The sequence below is a fragment of the Chenopodium quinoa genome, unplaced genomic scaffold, assembly GCF_001683475.1.
Source record: "Chenopodium quinoa cultivar QQ74 unplaced genomic scaffold, ASM168347v1, whole genome shotgun sequence".
Taxonomy (NCBI): domain Eukaryota; kingdom Viridiplantae; phylum Streptophyta; class Magnoliopsida; order Caryophyllales; family Amaranthaceae; genus Chenopodium; species Chenopodium quinoa.
Window position 1 is genome coordinate 9,965,480 of NW_018742418.1, and position 19,644 is coordinate 9,985,123.

Genomic DNA, 19,644 nt, shown 5'->3' on the forward strand with positions numbered 1-19,644 from the left:
CAAAGCTTGGCTCTACCTCATGCATTTCGCAGCCGGCAACATAGCCCAAGATGTTGAACCAAGAGTTTGGGGATAGCTGCTAGACACCTAGCTGGTATCCATCCAAAATATTCTCTACAGCCGAATGTAGAGGAAATCTCAGGCCAGCCTTAATAGCCGCCTCATAGCAGCCAAAGCATGCGTCCCCTAGCTGGACTGCTCGGGCCAGACTACAATGTCCTCGACATCCGACGCGCATAGGACATAACCATGCCCCATGACATGGTTAGCTCTGAAGACCCAATTTTTTCCGCCATCATTTTCCGCTTGCCTGCGGGAACATGATGATAGTAGGCGACATATTGCTCTCGGTTGGTGCTAGACGGCTCCCGCCAGTCTGCTCCCAATTCTACTGAGAGGGACTCTCGCGCAGTCTCTAGCTGAGAGTGCCTCTCTTCAAACTCATCTGAGAATTTTTTGGAAGTACTTAGCTCAGAGTCGTTGTCTGAGCTCTCGGATGAGGAGTCTGCCCGGTGGGCTAGGTCAACAAATCCTGGCATCTCATTTTGAACCTCCTCCCCTAATTCTTCTAAAATGGAATCATTGGGAGTGCTTGGGGCACCAGGCGGCATGTCAGACAATTCACTGACAGACGCATAAAAGGAAGAGCCGTCTGAATTTATTACCCTTACGGTTCTCTTTGTTCTAGCCATGGTTTCCTGCACAGACACATAGACAGTCGGACATGGGGCAGTTCGCAAAGGGTGATTCAGCAAGGGGCGGTCAGCACTCCTAGTTCTATATTCAGCCGTCCCCGGTGACCGGCAGATCACTAACCTAGGCCGTGTTGTGTGCTTTTGGGAAACCATTTTCAAAAAGAAAAAGAGAAACAAAGAGAAAATGCGAAAGAAAGCAGGTGGTTACCTTTAAGAAAAGATTGGAAGTACTTAAGAAACGGGCTATTGTTTAAGCAAGCGGTCCAAAAGCAATCGGCAGTCGTCCAAAATGTCAGAGCTTCTAAGTCAAAAATTTTGTCTGAAAAAAGTTCTAGAATGTCCAAATGATTTGGACACCCTCTATTTATAGGGGGATAATTTCAAGGGTTAGTAAAAAAAAAAAAGGGTAAAAAACTGTTAGCCAATCAGAGGCCACCGTTAGCCAATCATTTGTCCCTCACAGGGTAAAAATTTTGATTGGCATGCCACGTCACCCCTGTGAGGGGCAAATGATTAGGGGATTTATCCCACTACGTGGACCAATTATACTCTGCCACATGTCATGCACGTGGACCAACCAGAGCCCGCCACGTGTCACCTCGTGAGAGGTCCAAGGTGGACCAATCAGGCCACGACACGTGGCAAACAGATGGCCAACTAGGAAAGTGGTCTTTAAGGGCCCAAATACCTAGGCAAGCCCAGTCAGTCCTAGGTTTCTGAAAACCTAGTACTGGGCACACATTTCAAGACCCTATAAAAGGGAGATGTTCCCTCTAAGAACATCATTCAGAAATTCAAAAAACACACGTGTACATTGATTGCTGCGCATTAAACCCAGCATTAATTGCACTCCTCGAGAGCTAAGGCTCGGATATTGAGACTGTCTCAGACAGTTGGATAATCACTCTCCTTCCAAGAGGAGCCCGATCCCCTTTACTTTCCGCATCTTTACTTTCGAACACGTTCTAACTTGATCGTCGGAGGCGGAACTCCCACCCACAGGAGTCTCCGTTGTTTTGCAGGTACAGACATCCAGAGGTCAGTCTTGGTGTTGTAACTCTCCCGCAGGACATTCAAAAAACCCCGAAACAGGTCTAATAAGTTTAGATAAATATTAATAAGTTCAGTCTAATAAGATAACGAGAACATCACGCTCATCTATTTTTAACATACATTTTAGCCTCAAGAAGATACCCCAATGTCTTTTTTAATAACAATTTGCCTAAAATGAACCTGAGTAGAAGAACATACACATGGATAAAAAAAGAGAATAAGTACTAAATATAGTGAAAGTTTTAATTTGGTGCTTCAAACAATAATAAAGCAATTTCCAAATTTAATGAGCAATTATTGTCTTTTAATTACAAACTAGTGTTTAGCCCGGACGATACCCCGGGTCTATACTTTAAATATTATTTTCTTCATATTATAGTTTTCATGTATTATAATAATCTTAAATACTTTTATTATAGATTTAGTTGAACAAAATACAAATAAAAATAAAAATATCAAAACCTTGTGGCCTACATTAAGTATATTTAAGAAGAATAAATAAGCAAAAATGTTACATAGCAAAGATGGTATGGCTTCTTATTTATTTTCTAATGGACCCGAGTTCAATTCTCGACATAAGCATATTTTTTAATTGACATGTACCGTTCATGTATAATTCTCCTTGGTGACGTGGCATCTTTTTGGTGGAAAAGAGGGGTGACACGTGGCGTGTATTCTTGATTAAGAACGTATTTTAATATATAGTATAGAAGATCTACTTTTCCTAAAAAAAAAATTACAAATTTAAAGTCAACAATTTTTTTTTAAATAAGTAAAAATATTATCTAGTAATTAGCAGCATGATAATTAGCTAGAAATCTGAGGCTTTTGTATTGTTAAAACATTAGATTTGTATGAGTTGTGTACTTGTGTCATTAGTCATTACACAAAAGCAATCTAACTATTTCAACTAAAATTTCTTTCATTGCGTTGAATTTGGAAACATATACACTTAATTTTTGTAAATAAAAACTTAATAGTTGTATACAAAATATGTTATTTCGCAGAAAAATGCTAACTATTTATTATCTAAAAAATATACATCGAGATGAATCGAATAAGATCTCACATAACTATTTTGTAAGCTATAAATAAAAAATGAAAATCAAAATAATTTGTGTATATAATATCCAAAGTCAAAACTTGTAAACAAATATTAAATACTAAGTGTATAACAATTGACTAAAATAAGTGCGGAGTATGTAGTTAAGAAAACATAGGAAATGCACTCTACTTTCATGTTGTCAAGTGTAGCACATGCATGCATTTTCTCATGCCAAATTTCCACTTCCGTCTGTCCGATTAATAAATTGAGTGTTTCCCACTTTACCAAATTTCCTTGTTATGCGCAGTGTGAATCGAAGGTTAAACGTGAAACAAACATTTATAACATTGCAGATTTGCAGACCCATAAGTCCAGAAGACCAGAACTATGCAATTAGATATGTATATTTATTTTCTTTTTCCAGATTTTTATTCACATATAACTTATTCACTTTATATTATGTTCTCATTGAATTTTAAAATGATTCTGATTTTTAGTTTTTGACATCTGTTATGGTATGAGTTGATTTGGTTGATCAATTTTTCTGATGTGGTTTGATCTAATTTTTTTTGTTTCGTATAAATTGTTATCGTTGTAAACTATTGGTGTTATTTTTATGATTTAATTTATATTAAGAGTAAATTAAAATTAATAAAAATAAGGTAAAAAGATTAAAATCCTTAGTCGGCTATAGAAATGAAGACCGATACAATTGATTGTGATTGAACACTATTATGTTGGATAAATTTGATTATGCTATCAAAGTAATAATAAGTGTAGGTCTAACAATAATATAGTGTAATAGTTCTAGTCATATAAAATTTTAAGTCAGAACTTGGATCTGACTTGATCAATTTTCGTTCAGGTAAAAATTTAGTTACTCTGCATCATTCTGGATATGGATGAAATAATAATTGGTTATGCATTAATTTTTTCATACTAAAGTGACCAACTGACCTTATAGTGCGGACTGCAGAGTAGTGTACCATTAAACTACTCCGTTAGAAAAAAGTCTATAAAGTGATGAAGTTAGTTCAACTCTTACGCACATTTCTAACTTCTACCAAAAAAAAAAAGAAAAAAAAAACCAACTATGGCAGATTATGCTAAGAAAATCTCAAAATCAACAACTTCACAAGAAGTAGAAATTCCAAAAAAGAAGACCCCTTTAAACTATTACACTTCAATTCAGCTCAAGTATGTAAAACTTGGTTACCATTATCTCATCTCGAATGCAATATACTTGATGTTGTTCATCTTTTTCATTCCACTCGTAGCCCTCCCTCTTACCAAACAAGACTTATCCCAACTACGGGATAATCTTCTCAAACTTAACCATCACTCTATCGGCGACTCCCTACTTGTCCCTTTTGTCTTCCTGGCTATGCTTCTTCTTTACCTGAGGGGCACCAGGAAGACGGTGTACTTAGTCGATTTTGCTTGTTGTAAGCCACACCCTTCCCGTAGGACAAGTAAGGCGACATGCGTAGATAGAATAGCTCAATGCGGGACATACACTCAAGAGAACGTTGAGTTTCAAAGGAAGTTGTTTGAGAAGTCCGGGGTAGGCGATGAGACGTACTTGCCGGAGGCTGTGATCCAAGTCCCTCCGAATACAACGATGGACGAGGCGAGGAAGGAGGCGGAAAATCTCATGTTTTCAGCAATAGATGAATTGCTTGCAAAAACAAAGGTTTTGCCTAAGGAAATTGGGATACTTACAATAAATTGTAGTGTTTTTAATCCTTTGCCTTCACTTTGTGCAACGGTGGTTAACCATTACAAGCTTAAGGAAGATGTTGTCACTTATAATCTTGGTGGCATGGGATGCAGTGCTGGCCTCATTTCCATTGATCTTGCTAAAGATCTTTTAAAGGTTTGCTGTCAATTGCATGCAACTTAATTACATATATACAATATAATAGTACTATAAAATACTTGAAAATATATTCGTGACATCATGAATGATTGATTATTTTAAGGATGGTTTGCCTGATATATTTAAATGAATATGTAAAAAGTAGTTAGTTAGCTTGCTCAAATGTTAAATGGGATAATAACATGAATATATAGGGAAAAAACTTCAAGAGAGTTGTGACTTAATTAAATTAGTTTAGCTATGAAATATGAAATACATAAAAAGATTATATATTTATACAAGTATGTTCACAAGAAACAACCAGGCCAACATGATGATATTATCCTCTGGTTCATTTTGTTAGTATTCTTTCATATCTTGCACAATTCCAATTTTTTTATTCTACACATGTTACTCCTTAGCAGAAATATATTCAATTATGTACTTTAAAAAAATTGTTTTAAAACTACACATCAAAACGAACCAAACAAAATCAAATTTGAATTTTTTTTCTTATATGATTGTCGAGAAAGTCTAGGATATTTTCATTGAAATTACTACCTTCGTTTCTCATCATGTGCAACCAAGGAATATTTTATGTCTTACAAATAATACCCCTTTGTTACACATAATAAGAAACGGAGGTAGTATAAAGATTTTTTTTTTTGAGGAGGGTAGTATAAAGATTTAAAGCAAGATTAACATGCATAAATAAATAAATGAATGGATTATTATTATTATTATAAAAGGTAACAAAAATCTACAAAGTCAACCGAATTACAAGAAATTAGAGATACAATCTTAACATTATTAATATTATTTCGCATGATATTCTCTTTCTCTATCAAAACAAATAAATTGGCCTTACTCTTCTACTAGTAAGCTTTTTAGTCCACGTACCAGATTTTTTGGTTTTGAAACTAAATAGTGACTCAAAAATGATGACTAAAATTTAAATTGATACCCAAAGCCGACTGAACCAGACACTATAATGATCCATAATAATAATAATAAAATAATAAAAATAATAATAATATTATTATTATTGAATTTGTCAACAAAAAAACTGCTGACTAAGGTCCTGTTCACTTCACCTTAAAAAAATAATATTAAGTAAAAATAATTTCAGTTCAGTAAAATTAATTTCAGTTCAATAAAAATAAGTTCAATTCAGTAAAATTTAGTTACTATAAAGAAGAAATATAATAGAAAATCAATAAAATAATTTCAGTTCAGCAAAAACAATTTCAGTTCAGTAAAATTGATTTCAATTCAGTAAAAATAATTTAAGTTCAGCAAAATAATTTCAGTTCAGTAAAAATAATTTCAGTTCAGCAAAAATAAGATGAAATGAACGGGGCCTAAATGTCTAATGTGTTTAGTTACTCCTATTAATTAAATTCATGTGTTTAGTTACTCCTATTAATTAAATTCATGTGTTGTGTTTGTTGCAATAGGTGCATGCCAATTCATATGCTATGGTTGTCAGCTTAGAGTGCTTGACACAAAATTGGTATTGTGGAAACAACCGTTCAATGCTCATCTCAAATTGCCTTTTCCGGATGGGCGCTGCTGCAATCCTCCTCTCCAACAAGCGTATTGATCGTCGTCGATCAAAATATCAATTGGTACATGTCGTCCGCACCAATAAAGGTGCAAACGACAATAGCTATAGTTGCGTATACCAACAAGACGACCACGAAACAGGACTTCGTGGCATTGCCCTTTCTAAGGACCTATTGACAATGGCAGGGGACGCTTTAAAGACAAACATCACGACTCTCGGGCCTTTAGTTCTTCCAATATCCGAACAACTTATATTTTTAGTCGTGTTACTTGGAAAAAAAGTGTTACGTATGCACAAACTTAAGCCATACGTGCCAGATTTCAAGCTAGCTTTCGAGCATTTTTGTGTTCATGCCGGTGGAAGAGCCGTTCTTGACGAGTTAGAGAAGAACCTCCAGCTCTCTCAATTACATATGGAGCCTTCTAGGATGACTCTTTATAGGTACGGAAATACGTCTAGTAGTTCGTTATGGTACGAGCTTGCGTACCTTGAGGCTAAGGGGAGGATCAAAAGAGGTGACAGGACTTGGCAGATTGGATTTGGATCTGGATTCAAGTGTAATAGCGCGGTTTGGCGTGCTTTGCGTAACATTAATCCTAAAGATGAAGAAGGAAATCCTTGGATGGTTGAGATTGATTATTATCCGGTTAACGTACCTCAAGTATCACCTATAGTCATGCCAACCTTCTGAACTAGCTAAGTAAACATTCCATCTTATAATTTACTCTGTATAATTATAGATATGACTATGTTCGTTGTATTTTAATTTCCATGTACACCTTCTTTGGTTTTCTTATAATTTACGCTACTTAATAATACATGGTTTGTTCATGACTTTTTAGTCTGAAGTATTTAACTCTCCTCCAGTATTCTGTCTTCTCATTTATTGATGAATCAAAATTTGCTCTTTTGTTAAATACTTAAATAAGCATACTGAACCTAGTAAATAATTGGACTTACTAAGGACTTTAAACACAATTTTGTTCCATAAAACTACTTTGGGTTTAAGACTTTTTGGAGAGCTTTCATCTTATGAACTAGTCTTTTGGCCCGTATAATGCACGGGTTGTATAAAGTCAACTCGGGTTAAAATTAATATTTTTTTTTTATGATTATACAATTTTTGTGTGAGAATGAATATGATATGTATTCACTAACAATATTAAGTTATAGAGAATGTGAAAAACGTCATTAAATACATAGATTATATTAGCAATAAAATCATATTTTTTGTTACAAAAATTTGATTAAAGAAAGGAATGACACTTGACGTTAGTGGTTTGAGTTTTTATATACTAACTAAGTATATACGAGGCCGATTAGATATTTGGCCATTTTGAGTAAGCTTTGGGAAGTTCGGTAAACAAAATATTGATGGAGTTTAGGCTAAAAAAATCACTTTGAACTTTTTGATTATTACGTATATTAAAACGACTAACAATCAATAGCTATTTATCATACACTTTTGCATAATTAGCTCTTTACCACCGGCTAGTCAAACTAATTAATATAATTAACTAGTCAAATAAGTTAATACAATCAGCTACGAGCTAATTATCAAACAAGACCATTATAAGAAGTTTATAAACTTACTTTATTGAACATTTAGGTTTTTGGTTGTATATATATATATACACACACTAAACACAACTAACTATTATCATCTATTAACGAACAAGTTATTACAATCAACTAATTAAACCAGTCAATACAATCTTTCCTATAAATCAGCTACATAGTACTAATTAGCTAGTTACAATCATGCAAGCAATTCATCCTTCGTTCCATTAAATGTTGCAACATTTTTTTTTTTGTATATGCGTTCTCTCTATCTCTATCCTCATCATATGGGTTTATGCTTTTTGCTCTCTTTATCTCTCTCATTGTCTTAAAAACCGTGCTTACCTCCTTTGTTACAATATTAAGGGAACGGATATCATACAGACAAAATAAGTTAAGGATAATGCTACATGTAGCCCTTAGGACTACAAATAATCATTAAATATCTTTCCTTTTATTATATTAGTTTAGAAATACATAACAAACGCGCAAATCAGTGTAATTAATGAATATATTTTGTTAATATACTTCTTATACATAGCCCTAAGCATTTTTCATAAGTTAAATGATACAATCCGGAAATTATTACAAACGCTTGCACTCACCTGGTAGCTGCTCCTGCTTTTTCAAAGTAGATTGTGTGGTTGGTGAAACCCAAAACATAGGCACCTTCATTTGTGCGCGCAAAAAGAAGATAAATCTAATCTATCCATGAAAATGAAGCTACAATTTAAGAAAACGAATACGCCACAAAAATTAAACCTTTAATTTTAAAATTTCCTTTATTAGCAACCACTTAAAACTCACCCACATTATCCCTCCACATTTCACACCAGTCTGCCACTCTTAGCTCCAAGGAGAGAGAATATGGCGATGGCAATGGCGCTTCGCAAGCTCTCCAATTCCGCCAACAAACCTGTTCGAAGCGTCTTTAATGGCGCTCCTCTCTACTTCATGGTCACTTTCTCTCTCCTACTTCGTATTTTTGGTTGATTTTGTGAATTTTATTACAACTTTTGCATGTTTGATATATATATATATATATATTTTTTTTTTTAATCTTAATATGTGATTTTGAATTTTTGGATTTAGTCATCTGAAGCAGCAATTGAGAAGGAGAAGCAAGTTTCTGTGACGGTTTGTATGATTTAGTTGATATGATTGTTGTTTGATTTCGTACTTTATATGAATTTTGAACTGGAAATTTTGGATGAATTTAAGAACAATTGGATAATTGGACAGTGGCCGAAGCAATTGAATGCGCCCCTTGAGGTTGTTGATCCTGAGATTGCTGACATCATTGAGCACGAAAAGGCCAGGCAATGGAAGGTTTTGTCATTTTCTCTCTTCTTTTCACAGTACTTGGATTATTATTGGGTCCAGATTTTGTTATCCGAGTATTTCCTTCGTTTTAGTTTGATCGTAATAATTTGACTTTCACATTTGTCCAAGTATAACTCTACGGTCTTTGTTTTTCTTTTTCACTTTGCACATTTGTTAATAACTTGATATATTGTAACTTTGATCATTAATATTTTGTTGAGAAAATTCTAGAAACATTTATATGGTAGGTTTAGTTTTATACATTAATAAGAATAAATTATCAAAGTGTTATCAAAATGAGATATGTGAATATTGTTAAAGTGGTAAACACTAAAACTCATAAAAAAAACAAAAGGTACATTAAAAAAATCTAAGAACATTTTACCTACTTTTGTGATTTATTCTACTGTACTGATGGAAAAATGTGGCCAAATATAGTGGATGAATATTTTAAAAGTTAACATGTTATTAATTAAAAATATTGAAAGGATAAATTACCATTAGAATTTAGTATATACTTTACTAGTTTAAAGTGCACTACCATCTTGATTATACAATCTTGAAGAATAAAATTGTTAATGATTAACTTTCCATCAACATGTGATTTTGTATAAGAGATACCTAAAGATTTGCAATTGAATCTAACATGTACTCCCTCCGTATATTGCTTCTGATACTAAAACATAGCAATTTCAAATGTACTTGATGTTAGGTGTTTCTTCACAGTTATTCCTCTGGAAATTCTATTAAAAACTTACCACATGTAGTGAATAGTATTGTTTGTTCATGCTAATTTTATGTTCATTTATCTTTTAAACTCTTTGTTTTTACAATTGTCCTGATTCATCTGTTGACATGTTTGGGTAATAGGGTCTAGAACTTATCCCATCAGAGAATTTCACTTCAGTCTCTGTTATGCAAGCTGTTGGGTCAGTCATGACCAATAAGTACAGTGAAGGATACCCAGGAGCAAGATATTATGGTGGAAATGAGTATGTCTATTCCTTTTATTACTGCATCAACTTAATATTTATTTCCTCTTCCTAATTATGATTAAACCTCTGTTCAGATTCATCGATATGGCTGAAACTTTGTGTCAAAAGCGTGCATTGGAAGCATTCCGATTGGACCCTGAAAAATGGGGAGGTGAATTTTCTAATTTGTAATGCTCATTTTCCTGTACCTTGAATACTTTTTGATCCTCTTAAAACCCAACTCACTCATGGGTGCAACACTGCAACCTCCGATCAAATTTGTAAGAGAGCCAAGTTTGTGTCCCCATTTTAATATTGCAGGATAGGGGCTGCACATCCTCTTCCCCTCGTAGACAGAAATCCTTTTTCTCGTAAAGAGAAATCAAGGCCTTATTTTCTTAGGAGCTTATATCTCTATGGTATTAGAATATATATATATATATATGTGCTTACAGAAAACCTCATCATATTACAACAGAAGATGTGCGTTGTAATTTCATTGAGTTTGCTCCCCCACTTGTGCTTCTAAAGTTGTGGAACTTTTTTATATTGTGTGCAGTGAATGTCCAACCTCTTTCTGGATCACCGGCTAACTTCCATGTTTACACTGCTCTTTTGAAGCCTCATGATAGAATCATGGCTCTTGATCTTCCACATGGTGGACATCTTTCACATGGATACCAGGTCTTTGTTTCATTACTTTGTTGATTATTAGATTGTCAATATCTATGTGCTTAGAACATTGCATATATCTATCTACATAGGCTATTCTTCTAATATATGATTGTTGTAAGGCGTTGCGCTTTTTTTTTGTTTTTTTTGGGGGGGGGGGGGGTGATTGATTGGTTTAACTGATTTATTCCATAACTTGTGACTCAGGTTATTAGATGTAAGGATCAACTGTAAGGAATGCTGACTGATATACAAGTTTAAAAACAATTATGAGTGGTTTACGGAAATTCCTTTTCACCTCAAAATTAAGTTTCAAGAAAAATAAGTATACATATGTTTAGATAAGTTCCTATGAGCTAAGGATTTCCCAAGTTCAAATCATGACTTCAATAGTTCTTATAAGCTTAGAAAAGCTCATCTACATCCTAGTTTGTTCAAAGAAGTTCCAATAACTTCAGATAAGTTAGCAATTGGGGAAAAGGACATGCTCTAATTTCTTTTATTAAAGCATTGTTACTGGAAAAAAGCATTTTCTGCAATTAAAACAAGCATAGCAAATGATTAATGAATGACAATCAGATTGGAGCTTTGAGTTAGCTATTTAATGGTCTTCTTAGATATCTAAGCCTTGTGTTAAAAAAAAAAATTAGAGCTGCATAAATAGCTGTCGTTTAATTTGATCAGTGGTAAGTTCTGCCAATTTACAATTTTTGAATATTGGAATGTTGTGTTAAATGACATGTGGGGACAATTTGTGGCATGCATCCTATCAGTTAATTGTTTGCTAAATAATTTTTTGGTAAGTTAAGCTTGTAACTTCTATTATTATGTTGCAGACAGACACCAAGAAGATATCGGCTGTGTCTATATTTTTTGAGACAATGCCATACAGATTAGACGAAAGCACTGGTTATATTGATTATGATCAGGTAGGCCAATTTTTCCTCTATTATAAACCCCTCTAATATATCTAAGGTTTCTTACCAAAATTAGGATATTTTTTTTCTTTAAGGCATAATTAGCTTTTTCTTGAAAAGTAGCTAGAAATTGAGCATCCATGCACCTATTTTCTAGAATTGAGAACCGAATACCCCATTTTGAACCTTCTATGGTTTTTAAAAAGAAAAAAAGTCAACTTGGTCAATATTCTTAGTCATCATTCAATGTAATATATGCTTTTAGAAAGTTCATCCTCTGGATGAGTGAATGCTCAGTCTAAACTACTGAGCATTAAAGAAATGCATAGTTTTTGTTGCTTCCAATTGACATTTCTGTTACGACAAAAAAATTTTGTAATTTATTATATTTGCACCTTTGACTTGTATAAGCTTGATTCAAGCAATTATTTGCTGTTGACCTGTTGTGTTAATGTTAATTTTACCAAGCAATACCTTAAATCCAAAAGCATGAAGCTTCATTAATAGGGCTGTTGTTTAGCTCATTTGATTGGGAACTCCATTGCAGATGGAGAAAAGCGCCACACTATTCAGACCCAAATTGATTGTTGCTGGAGCTAGTGCTTATGCACGACTCTATGATTATGAACGTATCCGCAAGGTAACATCTTTTGTTTTAAACTAATCTCTTTGTTAGACAAAGTAATTATTTTTAAGGAGCACGCCGAGGATGCTGGTCTGTAACAATAGTATCTGTGATTTTTTTGGCAGGTATGTGACAAGCAGAAAGCAATCATGCTGGCAGATATGGCACACATCAGTGGATTGGTAGCAGCTGGTGTGGTACCATCACCGTTTGATTATGCTGATGTTGTGACTACAACAACCCACAAATCCCTTCGTGGACCTCGTGGAGCAATGATTTTCTTCAGAAAGGGTGTAAAGGAGATTAATAAACAAGGGAAGGAGGTAATCAGCTCAATTCATATGTTGCTTTATAACTAAGTGACTACTTTTTAACTCATGCCAACTATTTGATTCTTATAGCTCATGATATAATCTCTCTGTCCGGAATTAGTAGTCACATTGTCCCTACCTCTCATAACTATGAATATGGCATAACTTGACAATAAGACCCTACTTAACAGTTGGATAATTTTCATCTTCTTTCCATCAGTTACTAAGAAGTTGGCCTTGTGGCATATTGACCAATCTATTCAAATCATTACTATATTAGGAATTGTAACAAAATTTTCCTGACATCCTAAATAATTATATGTAACCATTTATCCTGGATGGAGAGACGATATTATGTATGCTTTACCTTATAGTCCAATTTATCCTCTATGAAAGACATTAAATTCTAGTTATTTTCTGCAGGTACTGTATGACTACGAGGACAAAATCAATCAGGCTGTCTTTCCTGGTCTCCAGGGTGGTCCTCACAATCATACAATAACTGCCTTAGCAGTCGCTTTGAAACAGGTTTGTGTAATGAAAATGATGTTCGGTACCAGTCATAATGATGCTAATTGATGCTGTATCTGGTTATATTGACAGATAGGAGTAATAGTTTTCCATATATAAAGTATGTATCAAATAGTAAACAAGTTTTTTTTTAAGGGATCAAACTCTTACTCTAATGAGTTTTTTTATGTGTGTGTGTTGATGATTGACTTTGCTTCGTATATGTTTTTTTGGGAGTATATTTCTTTAGGTTTGTAAATCTCTTAATATCAGTTTATGAAGTCTAAGCAACCAATGTTTTGCTTATATCAGGATCTTTTATGGTTATCTTTTACTTCAAGTAGTGTTTAGGCTATAAAATATAAATAACTCTCTTTTTATGATAAATTTCAATTTTAAGGAATTTGGATTTTATAGAATCTATTTCTTTTCTTTCTTTCTTATTTATTTTTTAAAAATTGAGTTTTTTCCATCACTTTGTTTTTCTATTCTTTTTGAATTATTGTATTGGGCTCAACTGTTCACTTTTCAGTTTGAGTCACCTTATCCTTGCTTTTCTAAATTGATATTAATTATATTTTCATTCCCCTCTGCTGAGCAAAGCCTCAATGTAACTTAGACTATTAAGGGCCAAAGTCTTGGGAATTTTTATCTACTTGGAATGCCAGCAGAGTCATGCCATGCCCTTAAGAGGATTAGGTATAGTTGATGTGGCTTTCAGTATAGCTAATGATGAGCAGAGTAACTCATATGCAGGACTAGCAAATTGATCTTATGACAATTTGTATTGATTCAAATATTTGTGAACTCTACATATCTGTTATAATTGTAAGTTTGAAGCTTATCATTATTAGAAAACCATATAAAACCCAATTTATCAAAAAGACTGTAAATTGCTCTGGTTTTCATTTGAAATTGGTTGAACAGCTCTGCTAACTATTGCTGTGATCATGGATGATGTACCACCCTAAACCCCCAGCATTTGAGATTTTTTTATTTCTACTATATGCCTTCTATAGACACTTCTTTTCACTTAGCAATTTATGGTGACTTTCTTCCCCCTCCTCTTCTAAAAGCTATACAAACTCTTGTTTGGGTGTCTAGTTGCTTATAGCAGTCTGTGACATCTATTTCAATGTTTCCTGAATTGAGGCTCATGATACCTTTGCGGAAATGCAGGCTATGACTCCTGAATACAGAGCATACCAAGAACAAGTTCTTGCCAATTGCTCAAAGTTTGCAGAGGTAAATTTATGTGGCCATGCTAGCATGCTAAGTTTATTAGGATGAGTTATGGATTTGAATAAAATTATCTTTGTTGAAAAATAATTTTACTTTATGCTACATTCTGCAGGCTTTGGCTGGGATGGGCTATGAACTTGTTTCTGGTGGAACAGACAATCATTTAGTTTTGGTGAACCTGAAGAACAAGGTGAAGATGACTTCTTTTATGATAACTTCTTATTGACAATATCTTTCTATATTTTTCTCTTGCAACTTTTGCATTTCTTCTGGTCTAGCTGACATCATAATAAGCGTAGAGAGGTAACATAAATGCTGGCTGCCTGGAAGTATCAACAATTTGCTTAGGTTAAGAGATCTTGTCAAATGATATGTAGCAAAAAATACTTCATGCGGTAGCAGAGACAACTTATTGAATTATGGAGTATTAATTTACCCAGATGACACACTGTAAAATTTTGTGTACTGGAGTAACAAATGTTTGCTACTTTGCTCTATATGTAGTGTAACGAAAGATTTTTCTTTGCCACTTACATTGGATCTTGCTTTGTCAGGGTATTGATGGCTCCAGAGTAGAGAAGGTTATGGAAGCTGTGCACATTGCAGCCAACAAAAACACTGTGCCTGGGGATGTTTCTGCTATGGTTCCTGGTGGCATTAGGATGGGTAAGAGGGCATACCCATGGAATTTATTCTGTTATTTTCTGGCTTCCTGTAACTTAAAATTAAATTTTCTTACTTTATGTTCCAGGAACACCTGCCCTAACATCCCGGGGTTTTGTTGAACAAGATTTTGTTAAGGTGGCTGAGTATTTTGATGGTGCTGTCAAGCTGGCTCTAAAAATCAAGGCGGATACTAAAGGTACCGCTTGCTCATCATCTTTTTCCATGTCTAACACCAAGTAGTATTGAAGTGCATGCAAATATGATATATGTCTATGTTAGGAGGAAAAATGAAAAAGAAGAGAAAAGAGAAATTATTTTACAACTGGTGCATCTAAAAGCATTTTACTTATGTGAATGTGATGATATTGACTGCTTTTGCATATCAGGAACAAAGTTGAAGGACTTCGTTGCCACCCTGCAGTCAGGTACTTTTGATTCAGAGATAGCAAAGCTAAGACATGAGGTTGAGGAGTACGCAAAACAATTTCCGACAATTGGATTTGAAAAGGAAACCATGAAGTACAAGAATTAAACAAGCTTTTCTACAAGTTGCAAGGTCGGTTATTTGATATGGAAAATGTGATATTATTTTCCATAGTAAATTACTCTATGCTAGGCATGATAATTGAGACCTACCTTTAAGTTTGATGTCCTTGTCACCTTTCTTAGGCTAGGGAAGTCTTGACATATGTAGTTTTTGTTTCTTTTCACCTTATTTTTGCTAAACTGAAATTATTTTTACAGAATATTATTTGAATAAAGTGAAGAGAACGGGCCTTATAATAATCAAAACACAAAATGAGACACATCAACAAAGGAAGTTGTGACAAACAGTACTAAATTGAATAACTTCCATGGAAATTGATTATTTCAATGAATAGAACAACTTGAATAACCTCCATGGAAATTCTTCTGTTTCAACAGTCCCAAAATTTTCTCCCGTCAAAAAAAAAAAAAAAAAAAACACAGTCCCAACATTTTCTCGTAACATATATTTAAATGGCTACTTTGGGCATTGTGAATCTCTCCCCATAAGTAATAGAAAAAGAATTTAAGGGGAGGGAGGTGAGGGGGAGGGAAGGAAGAATGGAGAGTTTTCCTTCCAACTCTCTTCATTGTTGGAGGGATCATTTTTATAGAATTTAATCCCTCCATTTCTCTCCCCTCCAATTCCCCCCCCCTTTTTTTTTTGGTTGGACCCCTCCAATTCCCTTCATCCCTAATTTGTTATCCAAGTAAAAGATAGTCTCTCCCTCCATTTCCCTTCCCTTCTTTTCTTTCCATTTCCTTCAATCCAAACACACTCTTAGTTTAAATTAAGTGAGCTACTTCATTGTCAGGTGATTGTTTGTACTTTGTAGATAGAGCCTTGGGTATTTTATATTTTTTTATTTATTTTTCTTGCCCCTCCAATTCCCTTCATCCCTAATTTGTTATCCAAATAAAAGATAGTCTCTCCCTCCATTTCCCTTCCCTTCTTTTCTTTCCATTTCCTTCAATCCAAACACTCTTAGTTTAAATTAAGCGAGCTACTTCATCGTCAGGTGATTGTTTGTAGTTAGAGCCTTGGGTATTTTGTTTATTTTTCTTGTTTATCTGTAAACATGGTCACTGACTCACTGTATTAGGGGGTCATTATGATGTCGCACTTGGGTTTGAAGTAGGTTGCTCCTGGTTCAATAGCTACATTCTTGATGTGACTGTGTCTGAACTCCAGTGTCAGGCCTCAGATTAGCCCAAATGTCACAGAGCAGGGTTGTATTGATAATTCGAGGGATATTTGTCCCAAACGGATACACTTACTATAGATGCTCTCAGGTTTTTGTATAGACATGTGTGATACCCCATTTACACTAATTAGCTTCATCCTCTGGGGATGTAATATGAGCTTGCTACACTCACGAACAATGTTGAAGTCACAATTTATGAAGTGATACAAATATACAATTCATGAAGTGATGAACATCATTTGCTTTTTGAGGAAGCAGGAATTTACTATCAGTGTGTCCTAGAACAAGTTTCGTATGTTGGTTGCAGCACGCTGTTGGAGCTTGTATAGTTGTTTTCTGAATGCCTTTTTTTTCTTTTTTTTTTTTTTTTTTTTTTTTTTGTAGCACAGGTCACTTTGAACTCCAAAGAAGCTGATGGAACCAGACTGGGATGACCATTATATGGATATACATGTATAATCTTGAAGCCGAGGGCAAAGTCAATGTAACACATGTTTATTGAACTCCATTAGCTGTATATTATGTAATTCCGTCTCTACTTTGATGTATAAATACATATTCAAGGAACATTAACTCAATAAATTTGGTGTTCAGGGTTGGTATCAAGCAAATTATGCTTCAACCACAAACAATGAGATCTTGTCAACTTTAGGCGCACCACCCTTCCGTAGTTGAGATCTACATTGAAATCTTGAAATCATTTTACATTGAAATTGTAAAGATTTAAAGAGATTTGGGTGGGAGATTACAGAAGTATGGTACAAAGTCAACAGTAAATTATACGAAATATTCGAAATTGGTCGTTCATGGCCATATTTGGTAGATGGCTTTGAAAAAAAAAAAAAAAAATTTAAATGCTATTTATTTGGTTATTGATTGTTTCAATTAGCTTGATAGGCTAATTATTGCTTCTTCCGTTTCGTAATGTTAGTCTCATATACTATTTTGGGTGTTTTAAAAAGGTCTACCATATTAAATATGTTCCATTTTTAACTTAGGTTTTTTGGAATTAATTGGTTGTGGATTGATGGCATGACTTTAAATAAGGAAATCTTTACCTTGAATATTATGCAATTATGACTTATGTTTTCCCAAAAAAAAAATCAAAAAAATTAAATAAGGTTAATGAATCTAATATCATGTCACTAATATATAAAGCCGGTGTCGCAGCCAGGCCACGAGACATTGACACCTGGCATTTCAGTTTTTTGCCAAGTGTCGAGCCACGTAGGCGACAAATAGGTATTATTGTGACACATAGGATACTAAGTAAGCGAATTTTGGATAAATTTTTTAAGATAAAAATATTGTATAGAGTTTTATTATCGATATACTTCTAATATTCATATATATAAAATTAATTATAACTTTCTATAAATATCTTATAACTCATTATTATTTTCATCATAAAATTTGTTTTTAAAAAGTTCTTTAAAATGAGATCCATTTATAATATATTTTAATAAAAAAAATAGAAAATCAGTAAAAAATAACTTTTAATCAGAAAAAATAATTTTAATTTGGTAAAAATACTTTCAGTTCATTAGAAATAATTTAAGTGCAAAAAAAAATATCAAGTTAATAATAATATAGATATTTTATTTACAAATAATACAAAAAGTACACGATTATATAAATAAGCGATATGATATCATGTGTCTAAATATTTTACATTTTCAAAGGGGTTATATGATCGTATATAACATTTAAGCTAAAAAGTTTAGGACAATCCGGGCATAGCCCGGGCACAAAACTAGTATATATAGGGAGTTTTTTCCCAAGATTTTAGAGAGCCACCTAGGATTTTAATTTTTAAAAAATTATTAGAGCGCCATGTAGGATTAGTATTTTTAGAGCGTTACGAGTAGGATTATGCCACATAGGATTATTATTTTAAAGTGTCACGTAAGATTAAAATTAAAGGTTTTAATTTATTATAAAAATAAAATAATTTCTTTTAAAATTGAAAATTTTATCTAAGAGAAAAGAAACAATTTATTTTAATTCTTATATAAAAAAATACTATTAAACTTAAAAATGAAATTCACATTTAATTGATATTTAAAAAAAAAAATTGGATTTGATAAAAAAATAATGAAAATATTGTTGATAATTTAGAGTGTCGGAGGAGCGCTCGCGCTTCTGAAACGCGCTCGCGCCAGTTAGGCGCGACCCGCGTCAAAACCGCGCATAAACCGCGATGAGTTTCTGGAAATTCTGGAAAAGTTTGGAGGCGCGCCCGCGCCATGGCATGGCGCGACCCGCGCTAACTTCCTGGAATTTCAATTATTTTAGGCAAAGAAGGAGGCGCGCCCGCGCCCCATGGTGGAGCGCCCGCGCTTCTGTGGTGGCGCGCCCGCGCCTCTTCGCACGCGCCCGCGCTTCTTGCCGTTTTTGCGGTTTTATACGGTTGATTCTATTTTTTTTAAAAAAAGAGGTTTTTCGAAAAAGAAAAAAAAAGAACAGAACATTCATTCTGATCTCCTCCCTAAGAATTCTCCCATTTTTCTCTAAATTTTCTTGCAAACTATTTGAGAAAAACTTCTTGATTTTAACCTTCTTTGAGAATCATTCATCTTTGTTTTCGATTCTTTGTGATAAGAACGGAAAGGGCTGTCAATTGTATCTCAAAGGGAATTTCCGGATTAACCCAAGCACGTGTGGGGGAAATTAATCCCTTTAGGAAAGTATTCATACGCCTTTGACAGTGTATCAAGATCATAGTCTCAAGGGACGTTGCAATTCTCATGTTCATGTTCGGTTGATCGGCTTGGAATTAAGGCAAGTGTAATTAAACTTCACATTAGTGTAATCATTAGAAATTTCTGTAATTTCTTAGTGATATTAATACTTGATTGTAACACATTGGTTGTGTTTGTTTTTATTACTTTAATTT

General features: G+C 33.9%; 2 protein-coding genes across 3 annotated transcripts; both read left to right on the top strand.

Moving 5' to 3' along the window:
- The first annotated feature begins 3,635 nt into the window (after positions 1-3,635).
- On the top strand, positions 3,636-7,054 carry LOC110713540 (3-ketoacyl-CoA synthase 11-like). Its single transcript, XM_021891990.1, has 2 exons — positions 3,636-4,669; positions 6,109-7,054. The coding sequence occupies exons 1-2, from the start codon at positions 3,887-3,889 to the stop codon at positions 6,907-6,909; spliced, it is 1,584 nt and encodes a 527-aa protein (XP_021747682.1). The 5' UTR covers positions 3,636-3,886; the 3' UTR covers positions 6,910-7,054.
- Positions 7,055-8,459: 1,405 nt separating this feature from the next.
- Positions 8,460-17,405, top strand: LOC110713544 (serine hydroxymethyltransferase, mitochondrial-like). Of its 2 annotated transcripts, none has more exons than XM_021892002.1 (16): positions 8,460-8,735; positions 8,871-8,915; positions 9,021-9,107; positions 9,972-10,093; positions 10,171-10,247; positions 10,635-10,759; positions 11,584-11,676; positions 12,212-12,304; positions 12,415-12,612; positions 13,024-13,128; positions 14,290-14,355; positions 14,465-14,542; positions 14,907-15,018; positions 15,104-15,214; positions 15,405-15,574; positions 17,133-17,405. In XM_021892002.1, exons 1-15 carry the CDS (start codon positions 8,646-8,648, stop codon positions 15,548-15,550), a joined length of 1,548 nt encoding a protein of 515 aa, XP_021747694.1. In that variant the 5' UTR covers positions 8,460-8,645; the 3' UTR covers positions 15,551-15,574; positions 17,133-17,405. The 2 variants fall into 2 exon arrangements, with proteins under 2 accessions (XP_021747694.1, XP_021747689.1); XM_021891997.1 differs by having other exon boundaries at positions 8,461-8,735; positions 17,138-17,405.
- The last annotated feature ends 2,239 nt before the right edge of the window (positions 17,406-19,644 follow it).

Bases quoted from the DNA above. Each gene is read 5' to 3' on its own strand.
- LOC110713540 (XM_021891990.1), top strand. From the start codon at position 3,887: ATGGCAGATTATGCTAAGAAAATCTCAAAATCAACAACTTCACAAGAA. The intron at 4,670-6,108 runs GTTTGCTGTCAA...TTGTTGCAATAG, and splicing joins TTGCTAAAGATCTTTTAAAG to GTGCATGCCAATTCATATGC.
- LOC110713544 (XM_021892002.1), top strand. From the start codon at position 8,646: ATGGCGATGGCAATGGCGCTTCGCAAGCTCTCCAATTCCGCCAACAAA. The intron at 10,760-11,583 runs GTCTTTGTTTCA...ATTATGTTGCAG, and splicing joins ATCTTTCACATGGATACCAG to ACAGACACCAAGAAGATATC. The intron at 13,129-14,289 runs GTTTGTGTAATG...GCGGAAATGCAG, and splicing joins TAGCAGTCGCTTTGAAACAG to GCTATGACTCCTGAATACAG.